The sequence below is a fragment of the Macrobrachium nipponense genome, chromosome 17 (assembly GCF_015104395.2).
Source record: "Macrobrachium nipponense isolate FS-2020 chromosome 17, ASM1510439v2, whole genome shotgun sequence".
In the NCBI taxonomy this organism is placed as follows: domain Eukaryota; kingdom Metazoa; phylum Arthropoda; class Malacostraca; order Decapoda; family Palaemonidae; genus Macrobrachium; species Macrobrachium nipponense.
Genome location: NC_087210.1, coordinates 73,612,788 through 73,639,630, shown reverse-complemented (window position 1 = coordinate 73,639,630; position 26,843 = coordinate 73,612,788). Strand labels below are relative to the sequence as shown.

Here is a 26,843-nt window from a genome sequence, read left to right as displayed (position 1 = left end):
GCATTGTGAATGGTCGATAATAATTACACGTCTTTTTGTCTTTTCATTGTCATAACTACACTATTTGCTATTCTCATTTCTTGGATCCATTGGTTCTTCATATTTATCATTGCACGTTTCTTTGCATTTCATCTTGGCTGGGAGGATAATGAGACATCAAAATTAAGAATCTGTATCAGCAGATGCTCAAGGCATTGACATCATGATAGGAAACAAGATTCACTTTTATCTGTTGTTAACAATGCACACTTAATCATTGCTATTGGGAGAGTAGGCCAGGGAATGGGAATGCACCAAAGAACATATAAAATTGGGATAATGATAATAAGTAAGGATATTTTAGGATAATGAGCAAGTATTCTCATGATTACGTACAAAGAAAGTACATGATCATGTTCATGAGTATTCACGGGATGGTAAGATAAGAGTTTAAGTTGAAACACTAGAATTTTTCCATTAATTGATGATTGTTCCTAATTAACAGCCTACCATTATGTGATGTACCGTACTGTATACGTACAGCATAAGTAAAATAAAGAATATGAGAAATACTGTAAAATTTAGTGTTTTCAACATAGGCTTTAAAGTTTTAGGCAAAAAATTATGCTAATTTTTTATGCAATTTTTATCTTCAGTCACTGACAAGTTTAAATGAAGAAATGGTGCCTGCTCCCTGTATTAAGACACATCTGGGTAATAGAAGAGATTCAAGAGTTTTATCCAATCAAACTTGCCAGCACCTTCCTCCATCACGAGGTTTGTGTTCTCTTACACAAAATCTTTTCTTCAACAAAAAACCTCCCGACTGTAAGGAGCAGACAGCAGTAATATTTTGTAAAATGGTAAGTACCATATTGGAATGCAGGCAATCATTCTTTTCTGTATACTATACTAATATTCACGTTCAATATTCATATTAACCAGGCATACCATCTCTTTTCAGTTTATTTTTCTGAATATTTTTATGGTAAAATGTTGCTTGGCCCAGTGTAGCCTGTTTTCTCAAGAAATATTGCATTGATTCCTATGCTGTAGTAGGGGTCAGTATTTGTCATTAAATTGGAATTCTTCTTCCTTGCCTTGTGACACCAGAAAAATCCAAATTATTAATTAATCACCTAATTCTTCTTTGCATGGCCACATTACCAACAATTTTTGGAAAAGGTGCATTGACAGCCATGCAAAGTGCAAGCTACACCTGCTTGAAGAATACAATGTTTCTAGCTTTTACCAATTTTTGTAATGCACGTCGTTCTATGTTTGAAATATTTATGGAATAATTTGTTCATGCCACTTACCTGACAGATATATATATAGCTGTATTTTCTGAAGTCCGACAGAATTCCAAAACTCGCGGCACACGCAGTGGGCGGCCAGGTGGTAGTACCCATTCCCGCCGCTGGGGAGGCGGATATCAGGAACCATTCCCATTTTCTATTCATATTTTTTTCTGTCGCCGGTCGTAAACTACTGTTTACAGACCACCGCTCAGGATTTTTTGGATTTGGCTCGCATTTAAGTATCTGATTGTCTTTTGGTAACGTGATGTCTGGATCAAGTGCAGTGAGTTTCAGTGTGTGTGTGAGGACTGATTGTAAGGTGAGGCTACCGAAAGCATCGGTAGACCCCCACACAGTATGTATGAGTTGTAGGGGCATAATTGTTTGGGTGGATAATCGGTGCAATGAATGTGAGAGATTGACCGATGATGATTGGAGAGTGTATGAGTCCTATCGGCGTAAATTGGAACGCGATAGGATCAGGAGGTCTTCCTCCAGGAGTGGTTCTACCAAAGGTAAGGCTAATAATTCACCTGTATTAACACCGGTAGAGTTTGCATCTCCTAAACCTGTGTTGCCTTCGGGCCCTGAATCTGTGTCAGGAGAAGCTAATGCTCTCTCTCTTATTTTGGAGTCTCTACGCACTCTGGAGACCAAAGTGAAAGCCTTGGAAACTGGCTCAGTTCAAGTGTGTGATCGTGCCCCATAATGCCTCTAGGCCTAGACCTCTATCGGACTCCCAAGACTCAGGGAGAGGGTATGTCGAAAGCCGCAAGAGGGTTACGGGGGCTCCCCACCGATCTGGCGTCCCTTCGGCAGGCCTTGTTGCAAAGTCCCAGGCTGTCAAGGAGCGCGCACAGGCGCGCATCCTTAAGGACTGTTTTTCGTCCTCCGAAGCGTCCTCCCCGCGCAAGGGGTGGAGCGCTCGGAGAGACTCTCGTCCGTTGAAAAGGACGTTTCGTGTTGAGGACGCTTCACGTCCTGTATCGCCGCTTTCTTCGGAGGACGCGTATGACGCTTTTCCTCCTCAGAAAAGAGGTAAGATCTCCTCCGATGAGGACGCTGGGTTGCGCGCACAGGCGCGTATCCCGGAGAAGCAGGTAGCTGTACCTGTGAGAAGGAAGGAGGCATCCCCTCGCCCCTCGTCTTCTCGCAGGATCAGTCCTGCTCCCTCTGTTCGTTCCTCTCCAACGAAGAACATTCTTTTGTCCCTTCAGGACCAGCTATCGACGCTTATGGCTCAGAGGACTCGCCCAGCAGCAGTCGAGCCTAAGCGGAGGAAGGACCTTAGACTGCCCGTCAAGAGGACGAAGCAGTCTCCTTCTCCCTCTCCTCGTTCGTCTCTTTCGCCGATTGCGTCTCCTTCGGCGATTCGCCGATCTCGTTCGTCCTCTAAGAAGACGTTGCGTCAGGACGCTTTTGAAGACGCTCGACAGGACGCTCGGCATGACGTTCGACAGGACGCTCGACAGGACGCTCGGCAGGACGCTCGACAGGACGCTCGGCAGGACGCTCGGCAGGACGCTTGGCAGGACGCTCAGCAGAACGTTCAGCAGGACGCTCTTCAGGACGCTTTGGGGGACTCCGGCCAAGAAGAAGTCGTACTTCAAGACGCTGGTTTGCGGGCACAGGCGCGTATTCCGGATAACATGTCTTCCCTTTCGTTTAAGAAACGTAAAGGAAACGCTTCTCTTGCAAGTGAGGCTGCCTCGGGTGTCGCTAAGGACGCTTTTCGCCGTCAGGACGCTCTGCCTACTTCGAGTGGTAAACGTCACAAAGAAGACAGCCTAGATAAGGCTTCATCCAGTAAACATAGGGGGTCTTTGATTAAGGCAAGACCCGACATACGTACGCCCTCTCCGGAGAGGCGGTCTCCTCTTCCGATTAGAGAAGAAGGAGAGTTGAGTAGTCCTGCTGACTCTGTTGAAGAGGAACCTTCTGCTGCCTCTTCAATCTCGGATTATAAAGTTCTCGTGCGGCTGTTGCGTTCGTCCTTCGAGGACAAGTTCCAGCCTGCAGCTCCCAAGTCTCCTCCTTCGCAGTTTTCATCCTCTAAGACTGGTAAGACTCCGGAGTTTGTCGAGATGAAAACTTCGCTCTCCACTAAACGGGCGTTCAAGAAACTCCAAGATTGGATGGAACGAAGGAGAGATCAAGGCAAGACAACTTTCGCATTGCCTCCAGCTAGACTCAGCGGAAAAGGGGGTATGTGGTATAAAACCAAAGAAGACGTGGGTGTTAGAATCCCTTCTTCAACACAAGGGGATTTCTCCAGCTTGGTGGATTCTCAGAGGAGGTCTCTTTTATCCACTGCTAAAGTGACCTGGACCCCCACGGAGACGGACCATCATTTGAAGGGTCTGCTCCGGACTCTTGAAGTTTTCAACTTCCTAGACTGGTGCTTGGGAGTTCTGGATCTGCAATCGAGAAGCCCAGAATCTCTCAGTCTGGGGGAGCTGTCCAGCGTGTTAGCATGCATGGACAAAGCCATCAGGGATGGTTCTGAGGAGCTCGTCTCTCATTTTGGGACGGCCTTCTTGAAGAAGAGAGCTTTGCTGTGCAATTTCACGGCTCGTTCAGTTACTCCAGCTCAGAAAGCGGATTTGCTTTTTTCTCCTCTTTCTAACCATCTCTTCCCCCAGACTTTGGTTAAGGACCTGACAAGCAGTTTGCAAGAAAAGGCAATGCAGGACCTCTTAGCCCAGTCCTCGAGACGTTCGGCAGTCCCTTCCACTTCTTCAGCTTTTGTTCGACCGCCGAAGAAGGTTAAGCCCTTTCGTGGGGCTCCCCCCTCGAGAGCAGCTCCTCGAGGGAGAGGTTTTTCACGAGGAAGAGCTTCCTTTAAATCAAAGCCTTCCAAGTGAGAAGCATGTCCTTCAGACACCAGTCGGAGCCAGACTGAAGTTTTTTGCGGGAGCATGGAGAGAGAGAGACACGGACTCTTGGTCCCTCAAGATCGTGGAGCAGGGGTACAAGATCCCCTTTTTAGATCTTCCTCCTCTTTCTACGACTCCCAGAGACCTTTCTCCATAGTATCAGGGAGAGAAGAAACAAGTTTTATTCGATCTTCTTCAACAAATGATCGAAAAAAGAGCGGTGGAACAAGTCGCGGACCTGGGGTCTCCAGGTTTTTACAACAGGATTTTCCTAGTACCAAAGCAGTCGTCAGGTTGGCGTCCAGTTCTAGATGTAAGCAGGCTCAATCTTTTCGTGGAAAAGACCAAATTCACGATGGAGACGCCTCATTCTGTTCTGGGAGCATTGAGACCGGGCGACTGGATGGTGTCCTTAGACTTGCAGGACGCGTACTTTCACATCCCGATCCACCCTCTTTCAAGAAAGTACCTAAGGTTTGTCTTAGACAAAAAAGTGTGGCAGTTCAGAGCGATGTGTTTCGGCCTGACCACGGCTCCAATGGTGTTCACCGTAGTCATGAAGAATGTGGCGAGGTGGCTACACTCTTCGGGGATAAGAGTTTCCCTTTACCTCGACGACTGGCTTATCAGAGCGTCGTCGAGAGAAAAGTGTCTGAAGGACTTGCAGTTCACGTTAGCCCCAGCAAAGACCCTGGGACTTCTTGTCAACCTCGAAAAGTCGCATCTGACCCCGACACAGTCCATCGTGTATCTGGGGATTCAGATTGATTCAGTGGCTTTTCGAGCGTTTCCGTCCCAGGAACGTTAGCGGCTAGGATTAGAAAAGATCTCGGCCTTCTTAGGGAAAGAAACTTGCTTGGCGAGGGAATGGATGAGTCTGCTGGGTACCATTTCCTCGCTAGAAAGGTTTGTTTCCTTGGGAAGACGGCACCTCAGGCCTCTCCAGTTTTTCCTTGCGGACGAGTGGAAGGCCAAGGACGATCTCAATGCGATATTGAGAATATCTCTTCCAATAAAGAGCCATCTAAGATGGTGGTTCGACCCACAGAAACTACAGGAGGGCTTGTCCCTAAGTCTTCTGAGCCCCGACCTAGTGTTGTTCTCCGACGCTTCCATCACGGGCTGGGGAGCAACACTAGGAGGGAAGGAAGTGTCAGGCTCCTGGGGAGGGGAACAGGTAGCCTGGCACATAAATGTCAAAGAGCTTGCAGCAATCTTTCTGTCTCTGCAGTTCTTCGAAAGGAGTTTGAAGAACAAGATTGTTCAGGTAAACTCCGACAATACCACAGCACTCGCTTATTTGAAGAATCAGGGAGGAACACACTCCAGAACTTTGTTTTTCCTGGCGAGGGAGATTCTGCTGTGGGCGAAGAGAAGCAAGGTTACGATCCTGACGAGGTTCATTGCAGGAGTGCAAAACGTCAGGGCCGATCTTCTCAGTCGTCGGGAACAAATCTTACCGACGGAATGGACCTTAAACAAAGACGTGTGTCGAGACCTTTGGAGGTTGTGGGGACGTCCTCTGGTCGACTTATTCGCGACGTCAAGGACCAAGAGACCTCCTCTTTATTGCTCCCCGGTCCTGGATCCAGAAGCGATCGCTGTGGACGCGTTGCTTTGGAATTGGACGGGTCTAGATCTGTACGCCTTCCCACCATTCAAGATTTTGGGGGAAGTCATGAGGAAGTTTGCGGCCTCAGAAGGGACGAGGTTGACCCTGATCGCTCCGATGTGGCCAGCGAGAGAATGGTTCACAGAGGTCATGTCTTTCCTTGTAGACTTTCCAAGGACATTGCCCTGGAGGAAAGATCTACTCAAACAGCCTCACTTCGAAAGGTTTCACCAAAACCTCTCCGCTCTGAGTCTAACTGCATTCAGACTATCGAAAAGTTGGCCAGAGCGAGAGGTTTTTCGAAAGCAGCTTCGAGAGCAATCGCAAATGCAAGATGTGCTTCTACAAGAGCTGTTTACCAATCGAAGTGGGCTTCCTTCAGGGCATGGTGTAAAAAGGAGGGAGTTTCCTCTTCCTCGACCTCTGTGAACCAGATAGCTGATTTTCTGCTCTTTCTCAGGAATGTGCAGAAATTAGCAGTCCCTACCATCAAGGGATATAAGAGCATGTTGTCAGCGGTTTTTAGGCACAGAGGCCTTGACCTTTCTGACAACAAAGACATTCATGATCTTTTAAAATCTTTTGAAACTTCGAAGATTCCTCAAACGAGACCTCCTTCATGGAACCTTGACGTGGTTCTTAAGTTCTTAATGTCAAGTCCTTTCGAACCTCTTCAAGCAGCGTCTCTTCGAAACTTGACAAGGAAGGCTCTTTTCCTAACTTCTCTGGCGACGGCTAAGAGAGTTAGTGAAATACAAGCTTTTAGTAATTTAGTGGGATTCAAAGGAGACAATGCTGTCTGCTCTTTGAGCCCAACTTTCTTGGCGAAGAATGAAAATCCTTCTAATCCTTGGCCGAAAACTTTCGAGATCAAGGGTATGTCAAGTCTGGTGGGCCAAGAACCAGAGAGAGCCCTGTGCCCTGTCAGGGCTCTCAAGTTCTATGTACATAGAACAAAAGAGGTAAGAGGTCCCTCAGGTAATCTCTGGTGCTCTGTGAAGAGACCAGAGTTACCTTTATCTAAGAATGCTGTTGCTTTCTTTCTGAGGGACGTCATTAAAGAGGCTCATTCATCTTTCCAGAGGACTGATTTGAGCCTCTTACGAGTGAAAGCTCACGAAGTTAGAGCTGTCGCTACCTCTCTTGCCTTCCAAAAGAATATGTCAATCAAGGACATTCTTGATTGCACCTTTTGGAGGAGTAACTCCGTCTTCGCCTCACATTACCTAAGGGATGTGAGAACGATTTATGACGACTGTAATTCACTTGGGCCATACGTTTCTGCAGACACAGTCTTGGGGTCCGGAAGTAGCTCTTTCCCTATCCCTTAGTTAGGTTTAGGTTAGTTTTATTGTTGTGTTTTTAGGTTGTGGTGAGTCTTATGTGAAGATCTCCCATCCTTTAGTTAGTTTTAAGGGGTCTTTGGATAGTTGGTCAGGTGGTGGTCAGTTGCTTCGTTGCCCTCATATGTATGGCTCGATGGTCTTGTCACGTTGAGGTCACGTACCCGTTGACAGATCATCCAGAGCGCACCAGCACTACAGGTCTCCACCTGGCTGGCAACTCTGATTTAAGCAAAAGCAGGCTTAAGTGACAGTAATCACAGAGTCTACTTTGCTAACAGGTGAGGAACCAAGATGTATATCATCTACTTAATTTAAGTTTCCTAAAAAATCCTATTCTGTCTCTTCCCACCATCCGAAGGTGGGATTCAGCTATATATATCTGTCAGGTAAGTGGCATGAACAAAATGTTATTGTTATTATACAATTAAGTTTGTTCATACTTACCTGGCAGATATATATAATTAAAGTGCCCGCCCTCCTCCCCTCAGGAGACAGGGGCATTAATAAAAATATGAATAGAAAATGGGAATGGTTCCTGATATCCGCCTCCCAGCGGCGGGAATGGGTACTACCACCTGGCCGCCCACTGCGTGTGCCGCGAGTTTTGAAATTCTGTCGGACTTCAGAAAATACAGCTATATATATATCTGCCAGGTAAGTATGAACAAACTTAATTGTATAATAACAATAACATTTTTCTGCTAAAGAATGATGGTCAAACTACCCTGACAAAGATAAGACATGTTTAGAAATAAGTTTATTTCACCACAAACCCAATTCTTTAACCTAACTTCACTGTGGGTCTATATGCAGTGCACACCATTGCCATAATTAGTGGCAGCCTCTTTCTTCTAGGTCATATACCCTGTAGTCTCTTTGGTATCTAGGCCTGTGATCCAATAGTGTCCTTTTACTTTAGAACCCTAACTACTCAGAAGTCTCTTTTGTGTTCACTCTTGCCCATGTTGGTTGCTGTTGTTGACAAACTGTTTCCAGCAATCACTTATTGTATAGGCCTATTTGACCCTGGAGGAGAAAATAGTGTCTCATTGGTTGGTACATCCTAAGACAGCACTCCAGGACAACCCACAGGCAATACTGCTCTTCAGTTTAGGGTTATGCCTGGTGCGCAGTACAGGAGAATTTCTGTTTTATTGTTTTTGCAGATTTCAGGTGTTGGCCAGCATCTTGCAGGTGCAGGTGTGGGAAAATATCAAGTAGACAGGGAATTTTATTCTCTTGAGATGTGTCCATTTCATATATGACAAAGGGAGATAGAGAGGGAGTTAGTCTAAGATGTTTGTGACAGATAGAAGGTCATAGAAAGTTGTTCTGAATAATAAGGGATTCCCTTAAATATTGCAGGTGGTTGAGGTGAAAACAATAAAGGAATGTAAGGCATAGCATATCCTAAAAATTTCCTCTTTGCTTCGTTAAAAAGATTAGGTTAGTGATGATACACCTCTCCCCAAAATACAAGAGATATCCAGACCATAAGGAAAGGAAATTTCATAATATCATAAAACTCTTACCCAAGGTGAGTAACACAGGCTTGATGGTTATAAGGTAATATTTTAACACTGTAATTGTAATTATTATTTACTTAGCTCAAGGGTTTGTAATTGTAATTATTATTTACTTAGCTCAAGGGTTAGTTGGATCATGAAAATAGGAGCCATTAAAGAATATTTTGTAGTTATTCACCCATTCTTTGAGTATTTTAGACAAACAATCTGCCAGGGTGTTGCAATTACCAGGTTTGTGCTGCATGCTGAGATCTTACTCTTGTAACCACAGGGACCAATTGAGGAAGTGCAGGTTATTATTATGTGTCAAACGAAGGGAAATAGGGGATTGTGGTCTGTGTTGACTTCAGTGAATATAGATAACAGAATGCTTAACAGCAAAAATTAATGCTAACAGTTCTTCTTCTGCAATAGTATAATTACTATATATTGCTCTGTTTTGAACTTCTTTGAATTCTATGCTTCAGGTTACTCAATATGTATTGTGTTTACAGCAATTTCAAATGCTCACTAAAGATAGGTGCTGAAGTTCAAGTGACTTGCTTAAAGATGTCTTCAATGCAATGCTTTCAATGCTCTTGGCACAAAATGAATTGCATATATTTGTGATTCTTCTTCAACAGATCAGTCAGAGAGATGATGCAGTGGCAGTATAATTTGTACAAAATTTTCAGTAATATCTTTTTATTAGCCAGGAAATGGCACTGAGCACATGAGGAATTGCAGGACAACTGTCAACCTGGGTTTGGATGGGCGGGAGATCCATGTCCTACAACATATCCAAGATAACTGAATGGCGTGTCAAAAAAATTTTTTTTTCTTTTTGCCAGTTTCTACTGATCTTTGAATCAATGCATATAACCTCTCTGTACCTCTCCTAGGTGTTATTTTATTTTATTTGATTGTATTGAGGCCATCCACTTTTAGAGTGTAACTCCTTTGAGGACTCACTGTGGCTACCAAAAATAGGTTTTCCCTACATCAAAACTTGTTTTATTGTTTTAAGGCAGAGATTTTCCCTTATCAAAAGTAACCTCAGCCTTAAACAAAGAGGCTTTCTGTATATTTATAAAGCAGTTTCCTAAAAACTCATTGTTGCAAGAGATTTTGCTCGGATTTAGTGTTGTTTACAGTATATTACATTTTGTAACTGCTTAAGGGTCCAAGTATTTTACTGTAAATGAGGTGATGGATATGGAAAATTTGGGATACTGTATACTCATATTCCACTGCATTCACAAGTCATGCATATTCTGATGATGTGTGAAGATGTGTGCTTGTATGTATTTGTTTATTACATTTCAGGTTTTCAATTAAGGAAGCCATTTTCAACCTAAGTGTGAGAAACACATAATACAATTAAAATGTATGAAATTGAATAATTTTGGGTACTTTTATGTTTTTCTCTATATTTTGATTGAAAATAGATTCTTTCATTGAAAGCCAAAATGCATCAAAAACAATAAAGATGCATATACAAGTACCGTATATTTCGGCGTATAAGTCGACCGGAAGATAAGTCGACCCCCCAATTCTGAGTAAATTTTTATGATTTTAACTAATATCGTGTATATTAGTCGACCTATAAAATGTGAGGCCAACCGTCCGCTCAAAATAAGCAGCAGGGTAAAATGTATCATATAAAATAACCTGAATGTTATTACGGTACATATGTTGCTCTACTTACCATAAGAAATACAGGTAATATACTCGGTTAATTAACAAATCTGCGTAATATATAAAAGATGAATACCGGCAAATATGATTAGAAATGACGAAACGAAAGATACGTTACTCGAGTGTAATGTAAACAAACAAAGCGCTAACTAACGCTGCATAAGAGCCTACGTATATATGCATGTACAAACTGCCACTCACGTTAATGTTTAGATTGGGTTGTTAAAACGACGTGCCGGTATTCTATTATTGTGTTGGAATATTCCTTGACCATTGGTTCTTCTATGGCATAAACAGGCTCATTTGAGGGAAAACGAACCTGCAGTTGATTCACCAGATTCAAACTGGAATCCTTATGATGAAACTGTGAATGATAATTTGTTTGATGAATTGTTTAATTCAAGTGACGATGACTCAAGTCATTCTGAAGGATTTTAAATACATATTTACTATTAAATACAATTTTTTTTATTTAACTTAAAGTGATAAATAAAGATTTCATACCATAAATCTTTTTGAACAATACCCCGGTAAATACAAAACTGTCAGAGTGAACGCATCCTTCCCAATTACTGTACTACAAATGGCTACGCAATGTTTACACTTGCTGTGCGATTGGGGTTTCTTCAAGTTACTTTGATTTTTTTCATTTAATTTAAGGTAATGGATGTTCTAATGTATTATTATTGTCATATTACAGTGTGAAATGTTTTTAATACTGGTATTTACATACATAGTTACCTCAACAAGGCTGTCATTATTATTAGCCAACTGTAAAGCCTGGATTCCTGCCAAAATAATAAAGATTCACTTTTTGTTACCGTTAGATAAGTCGACCCCCTAATTTTGGCATGATTTTTTGGGGCTAAAGGGTCGACTTATACGCCGAAATATACGGTACTCAAACTATGCTGAATTTTTATGCATGTATGCCTTACACTGGACTACTGTTACTGTATGTTTTTCAAAGCTGTATGGGTGAATATCCATAATGTATTTAAACAATATTAGACTTTGTCAATTCCTGATTTGTCACGAAATTTTTCTTTTTCAGGAAAATGGACTGATCTATTGTAAACCACCTGCAGTGTGTGGAAATTTAAACTACTATTTGGGGACTTTCAGTGAGGAAGCAGCAAAAGTTCATTGGAAACTGGTAGTTAAACAAAATCTTCAGCATGAGGTCAGAGATTATGCTTCACAGCCAAAGTCTTATGGTTTCCTTTTCATTAGGTGTGCAAATATTTCTCATGCCGAAGAAGACCTTGGGCAGCCTCAGTATGATGAAGCTTATGTAGAACAAAGTCTGATACATCATACACAGTTATTTTTATTTCCTCCCAGCATTGGGAAAGCTGAGAGCATTCCGAAGAAAAATATAAATGTCAATTTGCTGATGGTTGACTCTGTATCACGAGCTCATTTTTATAGATCTCTTCCAAATACTGTAAAGTTTCTGGAAGAATTAAGTGAAAGCTCAGCAGTAAAAGTCTTAGACTTCCAGTTATTCCAGGCTGTAAAGCAAAGAACATTTGAAAGTCTTCAAGCTCTTTTTTCAGGCTATGTAAATACATCAGAGGTGCCTTTTGGAATGTATGATATACCAAGGGCACCATTGCCTGTTAATAAGTTATTTGGAAGATTTAAAAAGAAAGGATATAGAACACTTTGGTTGGAAGATTTGTGTTGGAATTGGGAATGGGGTCTTGTGAAAGATTTAAAAGTAATGAACGCCACTATTGAAGATGTTGCTCTTTGGAAAAATTTTAGAAAGGCACTTGGTCTTGCAAATATTGATAGTGTTGACCTTACTCTGTCTAGTTGTGAAATTCTGTCAGCAAATGGAAAAAAAGATCCCTTTCGTAATTTGCCTGTTGTGTGCTATAATGGCCGTCATCACCATGAATACATCCTTGAGTACCTGCAGCTGTATCACCTGTCAATGCATAAATCTGGTAGCCCTTTCATATCATACACTACAACAAGTGTTTCACATGATGAATCAGGAATTCGAGTGCAAGCCTTAGATGATCCATTAATGAAATATTTAAAGTTTGTAGCTGAATTAGAGGATACCATAACTATTTTATTTTCAGACCATGGAAATACTTACGGGAAGTTTATAGAATCAAGTCCAGAAGCTTATGCTGAATCTTTTAACCCTATGCTCTTTATGATTATACCTAAATCTGTTCAAAATACCCTGGGTGATGTTCCCATGCGAATTTTGAAGGACAATGAAAAACAGTTAGTAAGTCTTATAGATTTACATTATATGTTAATAGAAATAATTGATGAAAAAGTGGATACTAATCTGGATCCGGCCTTTGAGAAACATTATGTTATTCCGGGGGGCTTGTTAAGTAGTATACCTCAGACTAGAAATTGCCAAGATGTCCCCTTATTGCAGCCAAATCTCTGTATATGTAAAGATTATGAAACTATAGTAAAGCCAACAGCTATTCACATGGCACTTGCTGATTATGGGGTTGGTATTTTAAACAATTTGATTTTATCACAACACAGGAAAGATGGCAAAAGTGGATTCGGTAACTGCTTACCGATGAAAGCTGTTGAAATAAGAAAGGCTTTTGAAGTACACACTGCTGCAGATTTGGTGATTTATAAGCTTGATCTTCTTGTACAGAATTCTGGAAATGGAACAAGTAAAGATATATTTTTTCTTTCCTTTGAAGCAGGACGTAAAAAACCTGGCTTAAGACTAATTTCTTATGAGCGATTTAGTGTTTATGGGATGTATGACAAGTGCAAAGATAGGAATGTAGAACTTAAGCTCTGTGTTTGTAATTTAGAAAAAGCCAAGTACAAAAGTAGTTTGTTAAGTTCATTAATTTTTGGTAATCTTTTACCAGACTTGTCTTTTTTTAACAGAAACAGAGATATCTCAGATCAGAACCTAATCCAGTTTCTGATAAGTCCAGTATTTGGTACAAAACCAGAAATTGACTTTTCATATCCTAAGGATAGTCCATGTATGTATACAGTTATTTGTAGATACAAGTCGGGTATTACACTTAAGGCTCTAAATTTTTGTTCTGAGTTTCACAAAGTGGAAATAAGAGTGAATGCAAAGAATGTACTACTGTCAAGTGAAAGGCATTCAAATTTCATCCTGTACCCAAGAGATGTTAAGGTATTAATGGCAGGTATTGTAGCAAATCCAAAAATTGAATGGCATTGGGATCACAGTGTTCAAATTTATTAGAGAAAATATTTATTTGTATATCTGTATTGTGAACCTTATGAATATTTATTTTGTGTATGTAAGATATCTATTTTAATTTTCTTGTTACAACACAAAGTTTTCAAGGTTAATGGTGACATTAACCAGTGATATGACATTAACCATATCACTGAACAAAACTCTTACATAGTTAAAATCAAACTCATACCTCATAAATATTTTTCAGCAAATTAAGATGACTTTAGTACTAGCTGCAAAACAAGATTGACCGTATTTGCACCAAAGTAGAATCAGGGTGTTTTCTATAGCAAAGTATCTTATATTTTACTGAACCTAACTTGAATACTCTGGTTGCACATACTCTTCATTATTCTACTACCTAGCTGGTGGTCTATATCTGTTGCTTTTAGAATTCTTGTTACCCAAAATAACAGATACTATTTAATTTTTTTACATTTTTCATTATTCATATCCATTGTCTGAATTTATTTGTGTTCAGTGTATTACCATATCCCTGTCAGGTACACGATTCATTATCTTCTGTAGTGTTCCATTATCAAGATATTTCTGTTGAATCTTTTAAATTTGTTGGTAGATGAAGCACCGTTAAAAATTAATTTTTTTGTCAAAAGAAAATGTAAACTTTTAATTTTTTGTACAAATCCAGAAATTTAAGTGGCATTTTGTTTACCACAAAATGTTATGCAAACAAACTTTCTCCAAAGGAAGAAGAGTGCTTGCACTGTGAGGTTTGGTATGATCCTAGTTGATATTGTTGACCTTTGATAATTGGAATGAGTTTGTATAAGAGAAAAAGATTTTCTTTGTTTGAAGGAAAAACTGTTCGTTTAGTAATAAACCCATAACTTGTACAGGTAGTAGCAAATCTCAGTTCAGTGAGAAGGATTAGAGTTGTCAATTCCTAGACAAGCAAAATGGGATACTGTGACCTAAATAGTACAAGAGATAAAAGATAGGAAACGTGTACAACACTTTGAGAGTTTGAAACACATACAAAGAAGGTAAGTTTGTCATGTACTGTATGGTTCTTAGTGTATATGTTAAACTTTTGTATGATAATAACTTACATGGGTAAATAATTCATCCTGTATGTATGACAAGATCAAATATAGTTGTAGACTAGAAGATTATATTATAAAAATATGTTATAGAATGAAGGAAGGGAATGAAAGGTAGTTGATGATTATTTCACTTACCTTAAATTCCTCCCCCCCTCCTGACACACTCCTGCCCACACCCCATCCCAAAAGAAGGGGCCTTTTGGTCCATGGCTACAACAGGCCCCAAGGTGTCTCCAGCTACTTATGCATTATATTTCCAAATTTAAAAATCAGAAATGTCATTGGACATCTTCAGGAACCTGCCATTAAAATAGTATTACATCCAGTTGTCTTTTAAAAATGAACAAAATTGATCGATCTTTTATCATGTGAACACTGACTCTGCTTGAGATACTTTTCCATGTGCCACATTGTCATAGGCTCTAAAAACAACTCTTCTGAGCCTGTAAGAGATTGTATTTTGTGTCTTGTTTATAGTTCCTGGTTCTTTAAAGGTACATCTGTATGGCTTTAGTTAGACAAGAAACAGTATTGCTGTTTTGAGTTTAATTTTTAAATGACAGTATGGTAAAATGTGCTGTTGTACAATCATCAATCTTGTGAGTTATATCTTCACAACAAAGACACCTGCAAAGGTGGGCGAACAGAATTCCAGCATTTTGTATTAGTAGTCCTAATTGATAAGGCACTCACTCACACACCACAAAGATGCAACAGCAAGAGGTTTTCTTCATGTAAATTGAGAACAGTGGCATTTCCTAAGTTTTGTGTGGTGGTCTTGCTTTACTTTTCAGGATGAGGGACAAGTCCCAATTTGATGGTTTGATAATACTTTTGGGTAGATGTTTCAAGGATTGTTGACACATTTTAAGTCTTAAGGAGGTAGAAACTATCCTCCATGTCTGAAAAATTTGGTTAAGGACAGTCCTGTAACCTCTTAATGACTGATACTACTGTGAAGTCCTTCTGTGTCATGATGGGAATAGTGGCATGGATTACTTTAATGTCACTTCCAGTGCACAGTGCCAGTTACAAAGAACCCCGATTATGGCTTGCACAACCACAATATGAATTTTTTACATGGTCTAGTGATTCTCTTGTCCTCACTCTCAGAAAATATTTTTCTTTTACTGTTCAATATCCCCCAGGCATGACAATCCACCATTTGTAAGTTCATACAAAAACTATTGAAATGCATTTGTCTCAGGATGGCCCCTACTAAGGCATTATGTTAAAGCACTGTGTTTCTGGAGCACAAGCCTTTGGATAATTTCCTCCATGGTCATGGGTCTATTTGAAAATACTTGTCAGATTATGAAAGGTTTCTGACACTGTGGCCCCTTTCTGTCCAAAATAAGTACTTGATACCGTGTCTTGGACAAATTTTGTTCTATCCTGTCCAACATGTATTGCTCAGGTATCCAAGACAGGAAAATTAGGTAAAATTCAAACTAATTTTTCACAGTGCTCACATGAGGACAAATACCTGCTGCTTGAAAATACAAAAAATAGGCTACCCAACCCTTTGTGGAGGCCTTTGAAAGAGAAAAACTGTGGCGCTAGGAAGAATTAATTCTACTCTGAAGGTGTTAGTGTCTTTGAAACTCTGGCTGTGCTGCTTGTATGCTGACCTAACTGAGGCATCTGAGTTGCTTTTTCTTTTTTGGTGGATGACAAGTATGGGAGTTGTGCTGGTGCATGATTATACTGTGTAAAAGTAGTGGGTTTGTGGTAAAACAGTCTTGTAAAAGTAATGAGTTTGTGGTAAAACAAAGGCCGTTTATTTGTCCATTAGTCATTCAAAGACTAGAATGTCTCTATAGAATTTATGGTATTTATGTAGTCTTGTTGTTAGACATTGATGGTTAAGATTACTTGAATGAGTTTGTGAGAATTTTCTTGAATTTATGGAGATTGAGTAGTAGCTACAACATATAGGTAAAAGATAGTGAAGATAGGATGTGTGTAAGCGCACTTTTTATTAAAACTTGTAAAATCCTAATAAAAAATGTGCTTTAAAAACTTATGATATCTTTGTTTTACAGAAAACCCTTGTTCATTATGTAATAGAGCTTTAATGTCCAGTAGTTTTGCTTTACTTTTGTGAAATTTTGGTGCTTACTGTTCTCTTAGTTACATATAAATACTAGTTGTTTTTAATGAGAGTACAATTAAATAATTCTAGTCATTATTTTTAAATGTTCTATTTTTTATTACTTGGAATGTATTGCCTTATAAGCATCAAGTGATTTTTTTTCTTCTCATTTCCTATATCCATGCCTTCTAATCCAAGCCATTCTTGAGCAACATTTTGGGATATTTTTTGTGTGTCTGTCAGTGCTCTTTCCATCCCTTTGTTGTACTCAAATTTTTGGTTGTATGTATCACTTTTAGTTGACATTACATGCATTTTCTATGCACAATTGTGTGTGATATCTTGCAGTATGTTTACAATTTTAATTTGTCATCTGAATCCTTGAAAAGACTATTCACCAAATTCTACCTTACCTTAATACTTTTATCCTGCATTTATGCTTTGCTTTTCAGCTGTAGAGTTGAATAAGAAAGCAGTCTGAGAAGGGATTAACAATCTTTGTGGACCATCACTTATTCTTGTTTTTAAGTCTTAACCCTTACCTTATGATAGAGTTGCAAAACAGTAATTCATCTTCATATTCAAGTCAGATCTCTTTGTAAGTATTTTTGAGTCTGCAAAAAACTCTGGAATTTGATTCATTCTCTATTTCACTTCTTCTCACACCAAATCCCTTCATAAAGGGAACTGCTCTTTTTTGGGTGATATAACCTACCCTTCCAAACCCTTCTGCCAAAATGTTAAATGTATTCATGGGTGTATAGGGAATCATGCTTTTTTGTTCTGTTATCAGTTTAATCTTTCTTTGTCCGAATACTGATACAGGCAGTCCCCAGTTATTGGTGATCAGGTTGTGTGGCACATGTCTAGTGTTAAAAATTGGCAGTTTTTGGTGCCAAAATGCGCCGATTTCCGTTTATTGACACTGATATTGTGAATGTTCTGATAATTTTTTCTCTGTGCTTCTTGGCACCTGCTTTGCCTGCTTCCATTATTTGAACCTGAATTTTAATTCAAAATTTAGTAAAATATGAACATCATTCCATTTCTATTTTTTGCTATAGTTTATTCATTTTCTCTTAAAGGTTACAATAAATGACATTTTTACCATATTAATTTTGCTGTAGTTATCTGGACACATTCTCACTCATGCTTACCTTCCCTTATTCCAATATTTATCTTCAAAGCAAATATATTCTTGTAAGAGGAACCAATATGATTTTAATTTGTTACTACAGACCCATGGATCCTTAATAGCCTTACTGTGCAGAATGCACCTAGACACTAATTTGAAATATTGAAAAAATGCCCACTGTGTGTGCTGCAGCCAACTTCATTGTGTATGCATGCCATGAATTTTTTTATTTGACTGTGCCCCTCTTTAGTAAAACATGATTTTATTCTTCCCATTACTACCAAGTGTTTTCAGCTGTTTTTGTGCTATGTCATTCGTTGCTTACAATTTTTAATTACTCTTTCACCTCTACTTCTCAGGCTCGTATTAGCCATCAACTAAGTGTTGTCTAGGCATTATCTAGTGTAGTGCCAATTCTGATTCCTGCACTTTTGCAGAAATGTTTAATTTTTCTGTGTGGTTTTCAGTAAGTTAAGTTCAGCGAATTAAGTGAATTTCAGTCATTTGATTTCATTCTGTAGGATTTTGTTGTCTTTATGTTCCTGTGATTTTAGTTTGGGTTTTTCACTTTTCAATGAATTGGGCTGTGTTGTGGATCTTATTGGGGTTTTATTTTCTCAGTAGTATTTGTTTTACATTTGCCCCCACAACAATAAAAATTATCTGTGGTCTGTCCTTCCTTTCTCAAGCAGTTAAGTGTTACTGTATTCATGACTTGGAGGTAAGTGCCTTGTGCTGTTAAATGGCATTTATTGTGTATTGATTATGCCACTGCATACTTTTGTAAGGAAGATAGGCAGTTCCAATACTACCTTCATGTTGTTTTTGGGAGCTCCCATTTCTAGTGGCCTTCTTGTGTGAGCCAACAGCACACTCCTAACCTAACTTATGCAGTGTGTACATTCAGTGCTGCGCCCTGGTGTGCTCTGTCATGGACATGAAGACTGCTTCTGGCTCCTTATGGGTGTTTCATCAGAAGTATACCTGGTTGAGCCAGTGCTGGTTTGCCTAGTGCATAGATACTCCCTGGATTTCTGCTTGGCTTGTGGCATCGTGTAGTACTTGCACGGCAGTGCTCTTAACCCTGCCCTCTACTAGTTTGGGCATTGCCAAACAGGCTTCAGCATCTTCATTCCAATCCAAGGATGAGAAGGCGAAATTTCAGGCATTTCTGGTGTCAGAAGAAAAAGCACTGACTTTCCTTTCTCTCACCATGAGCGCCAGTTTGTGGGTGCCTTTGTCTGGAGAAACAACTTTGTTTTTCCCCTTTTTTCAAGAGAAGTTCTGTGGAAAGTACTGTAGTCGCACACTATGGAACAATGGAGGCAGTAGTTGAGAGAAGGAGATTGGGATCTTGTGACTCAGATTCATTGTGCAGTTTCCTTCAAACACCATGAGTTCAAGGATAACTGGCTGAAACCTCAGGTGTAGCCTAGCTTCTGTGTGGGGTTGGGGGGAAGCCAGCTTCTCTTAAACCCAGACCAGTAGCCCAGTCATCCTCCTTGAGAAAGAATGGAGAGTCCCCCAAGCCTTATGCCTATCTCTTGTAGCCACAGCCAGAAAAGGAGGAAATAGGAAGAGGGAGGGAATGTGATGCTGAGGCTGGGAGTCCTCATCTCCATTCATGAATAAAGTCATGCCTTTGGAATGAATCCCATACATCATTAGGGACTTTTGCCCACCCCTTACTTGAGAACTGGTGCAGTTTCAGATGTATCTTTGAAAGCTGTTGCACTGTCAGTGGAAGTGAAGAGTATGATGGAGGAAGATGGAAGGGAAGTTGTAGATGACCAGTCTCCAGCTTTTATAGTTGTCTCCTCCTTATTGAGAAGATGACTGGTGGCTGGAGGTTGATGTCAATCTCTCAGTGTTGAACAAGTTTGCTTTGCAGGCTTGTTTCAGCATGGAAACAGCACAGTCAGTGTTGTATTGCATCAAAGAGGGCGACTTCATACTTTTGGTAGATCTGAGGAAAAAATTTCAAAAACCCATTCATGAGATCTCTTGGAAGTACCTCTTCTTCTGCAGTGGGACTGTATACCATTTCAAAGAACTGTTTAGGGCTGGCAATGGCCACACAGGTGTTTACGTGGGTGCTCACCTTGGTATCGTTTGGGCTATGGAGGGATGTTTCCTGCTTTATTTAAATGATTCATTGGTTCTGGCATCCTCTGAGATGCAGTTGCTCTGGAACAGGGATCATCTGTATTTCTTTAGCCATGAACTGGGGATCATGATAAACTGGGAGAAGTTGGATCTAATACTACCCAAGCAGCTAAGTAAAAGGGCATGCTCACAGACTAGGGTATTCCTCCACTCAACCCCTTAACCACCAATTGCTTACCGTTTTGCCAAGGTTTAGCTCACATTGAGAAATACTGTTACATAAAAGACTGATTTGTATACCAAGGAAAAATTATAGTTATAATTTTTTTTTTACTTTAACCGTTTATTGCCTATTTAATGTTAAGAGCAGGTATGTGGTCAGTAACATGGCCAAAGAACTTAATGGTTACCAACTGTTCATGAGTAATATTTGTAGTATTTTTTAATGTTTCATTTAATTCTTATTGTTTCTGGGTCTTAATAAAATAAATTTTATCTCAGTGTGTGATCTTTATTTCAGCCTTCTCAAAGATTCATTATGTTTGAAGGCAGTTTACTTGCTGTAGTAAATATGTGTCAGGCTACAAATGCTCCAACATGGTTGTGGAGACTACAGTTAGCAGCAACCTTCCATGTGCTTAAAATATTTTCAGTACCTAAAGCCTCAAGATCAGTTTAGGTAAATGATGACAAAATTTAAGTATAAAAATGGACAAATACAGAGAAATATGTTAATTGTCTGCCTGTAAATCAGAATATACTGATTTAGGAATTGTTTTTTATCCAAGATTTTGCAGGTATCCCTTTGCATTTATACCATACAGAGATCAAGGTGGATGTCCAGTGGTGTGGCCTGCTAACCAAAGAATGACCTTTGAATTAGTGAAAGAGGTAGGAGTGAATAGTTTATTTCTATAATCAGAAAGTTCCGAGAAAATCTGATTTTGAGATTGAACCTTGAAATATACTCTAAGAAGCTTTTGCATTAAAATATCTCACATGATGATTAAAATTAGTAGATACACAAAGAAAATTGGTGAAATTGTCTAAAGATGTTTATTAAATTTTGAAATAAACCTTTTTTCTGTTAGCTACAGATACCCATCACTGTTACTTTGCCTCATTTTTGTACAAGAAACTTACCCAGCAGATATATACTTAGCTATAGACTCGGTCGTCCCGACAGAATTTCAAAACTCGCGGCACACGCGACAGGTAGGTCAGGTGATCCACCATTCCCGCCGCTGGGTGGCGGGGTCTGGAACTATTCCCGTTTTCTAAGCCATAATTTCTCTGTCGGTTGAACGGACAACACCTATTGTTCGTTCCTCCATCTTGGATTTCTACTCGTTTGCCGAGAATTTGGATTGGTTTTTGGTGACGTATTCTGTTTTTTCTCTGGCTTGGCATACGCTTATTGTGGACTGTTTTTCGACTTTGGTTTTGACTACTCTTTCACGATGTCTGACGCTAAGGCTTCACCTATGTTTAGAGTTTGCAGTAGGGAAGGTTGTAAGGTTAGGCTGCCTAAATCGGCATTAGATCCTCATAGTATTTGCGCTAAATGCAGGGAGAATGAATGTTCTTTTAATAACACCTGTGTTGAATGCGAGAACCTTACGGAGCTTGAATGGAAGGAGTTATCGTCATATGTTAGGAAGCTTGAGAGAGATAGAGTGAGAAAGGCTTCAGCTAGGTCATCTAGTAGATCTTGCTCTTTAGAACAAGAAGTTAACTCCTACTAACGATTTCCCTTAGCCTCAGCTGCTTCTCCCTGTTCTGAATCCAAAGATTCTTCTTCGGAGAGGGAAAATGTAAAAGCTTCAATCAAGAGACTTCAAGCTCAGCTACGAGCTCTAAACCAAGGTAAGAGTGGTGATAGTGACTTGTGCAGTGTCCCCAGTGCAGTGGAGGGGGCGTCTGACCGGTTCCTCATTGCTCCTAGGCCTAGACCGCTTCCAAACTCCCAGGACCAGGGGAGGAGGAATGTCGAAAGCCGCAGGGAGGATGCAGAACATCCCCAACGGTCAGGCGTCCCTTCGGCAGATCCTGTTGTAAAGTCCCAGGCTGCCTCGGATTGCCGCAGAAAAGGCGTCCTAAGGGAGTGTTTTTCGGCCTCAGACTCTTCCTCTCCTAAAAGAGGATGGAGTTCGGCCTCGCTTTCGCGCCCTTTGAAGAGAGCCTGGAAGGTGCCTAAAGGAGACGCGGCTGATTCCAGCCCAGAGCGTTTTCCCGAGGATTGGCCTTCGGGACCTAAGAAGACGAAACAAGAGGAGCCTTCTCTTCAGGATCCTACGAAGAAGTTTTTGTTTAATCTGCAAGAGCAGTTAGCTTCTTTAGTAGGCTCCTTTGCTACGGACTCGACAAGGAGGAAAGATGTTTCGCTCCCTGTTAAGAGTTCCGCTAAGCGCCCCTCTTCGTATAGGAGAGAACCCTCACAATCTCCAGGGCGTTTTTCGCCTTCGTCGAGAGACTCGTCCGATAGGAGTTGTTCTCCTGAGAGAAGAGTTCTTTCGCCCTATAGGCTGTCTTCCCCGAAGCGCCCTCAGAGACGCCGCGAATCGAGCAGAAGTCTCGATCGGTGTAGGTTTAAGGAACCGGAAAACCGATTTAAGTATCAGGATCCTTTGGGTCTGCAGGACCAGGAGCCAGACAGGCGCAAAGAGGCAGCAAGACGCAAGAAAGGGCGTCAAGAGCCTCTCAGACCACAGGATTCAGGACGTCAGGATTCTGCTAGAAGGCAGGAGCCAGGACGCCATGAGTCAGGGCGCCAGGAGCCAGGACGCCATGAGTCAGGGCGCCAGGAGTCAGGGCGCCAGGAGTCAGGGCGCCAGGAGTCAGGGCGCCAGGAGTCAGGGCGCCAGGAGTCAGGGCGCCAGGAGTTAGGACGCCAGGAGGCAGGACGCCAGGAGTACGTTAGGCGTCAAGAGTTAGGGCGCCAAGAGCCTGTTAAGCGTCATGAATCAGGACGCGGGGATCTTTTCAAGCGCCCTGAATCAGGGCGCCAGGAGCCTAGCAAGCACCGCGAACCTGGCGAACCTAGACAACAAGAGTCTAGGCGCAAGAGTGTTTCGGACAGGCAGGAGCCTCACTCTTCGTATAGAAGTGCTAATGTTCAGCGCTCCCCTTCTCGGGAAAGGAGTTCTTCTCCCGGGAAGAGCCAGATCACTCCCAAACGGTCTCCTTCGGTGGATCAGTTGGACCAGGTATCGGAAGACGACGAGCCAGTAGATGTAGCAGTTTCTGACTACAAGAGACTTTCTCTTTTGCTGCTAAAGGAGTTCGGAGACTCCCTTCATCCTGCTGACCCTCCTTCACCAGGATCTTTGATGTCTAGCACAAAAGCTCTCAAGTCGTCTTCCTTCGTCAAGATGCGCCCCGCTCTTTGTATGAAAAAGGCATTAAAGACCTTTTCAGAGTGGTTGACTTCCAGAAGGGAAGCGGGCAAGACAGTTTTTTCCTGCCCTCCTTCCAAGTTAACAGGCAAACCAGGAAGGTGGTACGAGACCAAAGAACCTATGGGGTTAGGCCTCCCTTCTTCCGCAGATGCGGATTTTGCTTCCTTAGTGGACTCTTCCAGGAGGAAGTCTTTGCTGTCGGCTAAGGCGACTTGGGGCATGTGTGAGCTAGACCACCTTCTAAAGGGCCTCTTTAAAACCCTAGAAGTCTTCAATTTTATGGACTGGGCTTTGGGAGCGTTAGCTAAGAGAGCCCAGGACACTGACTTTGTTTCCATGGAGGAACTTTCAAGCGTCCTGGCTTGCTTGGACAGAGCGGTCATGGACGGTTCCGTAGAAGTTGCCTCTCTTTTTGGAACGGGAGTCTTAAAGAAGAGATCGGTCTTTAGCTCTCTAGCAAGAGCAGTATCACCTTTGCAAAGAACATCTCTTCTTTTTGCACCGTTATCCCCGCATCTATTTCCACAGGAGACTGTTAGAGAGGTTTCTAAATCTCTTACGGAGAAGGCAACTCAGGATCTCCTCACGCACTCAGCCAAGAAGTTTAGGCCGGCAGTACCTATAGAGAAAAAAGAGAGACCCTCTTTTGTACAGCCCTTTCGAGGTGCCTCCTCTTCTAGAGCCCCTCTTAGAGGTCGCAGATCAGATAGAAGGAGTAGACCATCTAGAAGGTCCTTCGGGAAGTCTAGATGAGCAGGGAGTCCTCCAGACGAAAGTAGGCGCCAGACTACTCCACTTTGCAAAAGTCTGGGCGCAGAAGGGAGCGGACTCTTGGTCCCTCTCTATCCTGAAAAAAGGATACTTGATCCCCTTCAGGGAAAATCCTCCCTTGACGACAACTCCAAGGGAGTTGACTGCAAGATACTCGGATCCGGTCCGAAAGCTTGCTATTTTGCAAGCAGTGGAACAGATGATTTCCAAGGAAGCGGTAGAACTGGTTCAAGATCTCCAGTCTCCAGGATTTTACAATCGGCTATTCCTGGTACCGAAAGCATCGGGGGGATGGAGACCGGTTCTAGACGTCAGTGCCCTGAATTTCTTTGTCTTGAAGAAGAAATTTTCAATGGAGACGTCTTCCTCTGTTCTATCTGCTCTTCGTCCAGGGGACTGGATGGTGTCCCTGGACCTTCAGGATGCGTATTTCCATGTGCCAATTCATCCGGCAGCAAGGAAATATCTGAGATTCATGTTCCAAGGGAAAGTGTTCCAGTTCCGAGCGATGTGCTTCGGACTCTCGACTGCCCCTCAAGTCTTCACGGACATCATGAAGAATGTAGCTTATTGGCTACATCTGGAAGGGATCAGGATCTCGTTATATCTGGACGATTGGCTAATAAGAGCCCAATCGGAGGAAAAATGTCTGGAGGACCTATTAGTTACTCTAAATTTGACAAAGTCCCTAGGACTTTTAGTCAATCGCGAGAAATCCATGCTGACTCCCCAGCAGAGTATTGTCTATCTGGGGATTCAGATGGATTCTCGGGATTTTCTAGCGTATCCTTCGCAGGAAAGGAGAGAACGCTGCTTAGAAAAGGTGGCAGTCTTCTTAAGGAAAGAACATTGTTCCGCGAGGGAATGGATGAGCTTACTGGGACCATCTCCTCGATGGAACAGTTCGTTTCCTTAGGAAGACTACACCTACGACCCCTTCAATTTTATCTGAAGGAGAAGTGGGATTGGAAATCCAACAATCTCGGAGATACATTTCCAATCACAAAAGGGATCAAGGAGAATATCCGTTGGTGGTTAGATCCACAGAAACTAAGCAAGGGAATCTCCCTTCGCTTACAGAACCCTCGCCTAGCGTTATTTGCAGACGCCTCAGATTCAGGGTGGGGAGCGACCCTAGGTTCGGAAGAAGTGTCAGGCACTTGGGAAGGAGAACAAGTGTCCTGGCACATAAACAAGAAAGAACTAACAGCCATTCATCTAGCGTTAGTTCATTTCGAGGAACAGGTCTCAGGTCTGGGGATTCAGATTCACTCGGACAACACAACAGCCCTCGCTTATATAAAGAAACAAGGGGGGACGCATTCCTTTTCCCTGTACGAATCAGCAAAGGATCTGCTGATTTGGGCTCAGGAAAGGAAGATCTCTCTTCTCACAAGGTTTGTGCAGGGAGAGAAAAATGTCGGGCAGATCTGTTGAGCAGAAAAGAACAAGTCCTACCCACGGAATGGACTCTCAATCCTCAGATTTGCCAACAACTTTGGCATCTGTGGGGAAGGCCCAATATAGACCTGTTCGCGACCAACAAGAATCACAGATTAGAGACCTATTCTCCCCGATCTCGGATCCACAAGCAGTAGCAGTAGACAGCTTTCTGCTAGATTGGACGGGCTTGGACGCATACGCCTTCCCTCCTTTCAAGATAGTAGGGGAAGTATTGAGGAAGTTCGCTTGCTCGGAAGGAACAAGAATGACCCTCATCGCTCCCTTCTGGCCAGCTCTCGATTGGTTCACAGAGGTGCTGGAGTGGTTAGTAGATTTTCCAAGATCGCTTCCACTGAGGAACGATCTTCTCAAACAACCCCACTTCGACAGGTTTCACAAAAACCTCCCCGCTCTAAGTCTGACCGCCTTCAGACTGTCGAAGGACTTGTCAGAGCAAGGGGCTTTTCACGAGAAGTGGCGAAGGCTATTGCAAGAGCCAGAAGAGTCTCCACCTCTAAAGTATATCAGTCGAAGTGGGAGTTGTTTAGAAGATGGTGTAAGGGAAAGAAAATATCCTCTTCCAGTACCTCTGTAACTGAAATCGTAGATTTTCTACTATATTTGAGAAAAGACTGTAACCTGGCAGTTTCAACAGTGAAGGGTTACAGAAGTATGCTGGCCTCAGTTTTTCGACATAGAGGAATAGATCTGACGAATAATAAAGATCTACATGACCTTATAAGGTCTTTCGAAACCACGAAAGACCATGTAATCAAGAAGCCTAGCTGGAACTTGGATGTGGTCCTCAAGTTCCTAATGTCGGAAAAATTTGTACCGTCTCACGCAGCTTCGTTTAGAGACTTAACGAGAAAGTCATTATTCCTCTTTGCGTTAGCAACAGCCAAGAGAATTAGCGAATTGCAAGCTTTGGAAGGTAAAGTGGGTTTTAAGAAGGATTCAGCGATTTGCTCCTTTAAACCATTTTTTCTAGCAAAAAATGAAAATCCTTCAAAGCCTTGGCCAAGAAGCTTTGAGATAAGAGGACTATCTTCATTAACAGGGAGAGAACTAGAAAGGACTTTGTGTCCAGTCAGGGCACTCAAGTTCTACCTGGAGAAGAAGAAGTTGCTGAGAGGTACAGAAGAAAGTCTTTGGTGCTCTGTAAGAGATCCGAAAAGATCGATGTCTAAGAACGCCCTTACATACTTCATAAAAGATGTAATAAGGGAAGCTCACCTTAAGTGCGATGAAGAGCATCTCAAGGTTCTCAGAGTGAGAGCTCATGAAGTGA

At 41.7% G+C, this 26,843-nt stretch overlaps 1 protein-coding gene across 2 annotated transcripts in view; it reads left to right on the top strand.

Moving 5' to 3' along the window:
* LOC135196328 (uncharacterized) overlaps positions 1–20,440 on the top strand; it is a 28,665-nt gene extending 8,225 nt beyond the window's left edge. The window contains exons 2-3 of one of the 2 annotated variants that reach the window (XM_064223076.1): positions 636–842; positions 11,372–20,440. In XM_064223076.1, coding sequence (XP_064079146.1) covers positions 636–842; positions 11,372–13,543 — 2,379 coding nt within the window. In that variant the 3' untranslated portion in view covers positions 13,544–20,440. Of the gene's footprint in view, positions 1–635; positions 843–7,823; positions 8,652–11,371 lie in introns of those variants that run through there. The other variant, XM_064223077.1, reaches the window with a different exon arrangement.
* Positions 20,441–26,843: the final 6,403 nt, after the last annotated feature.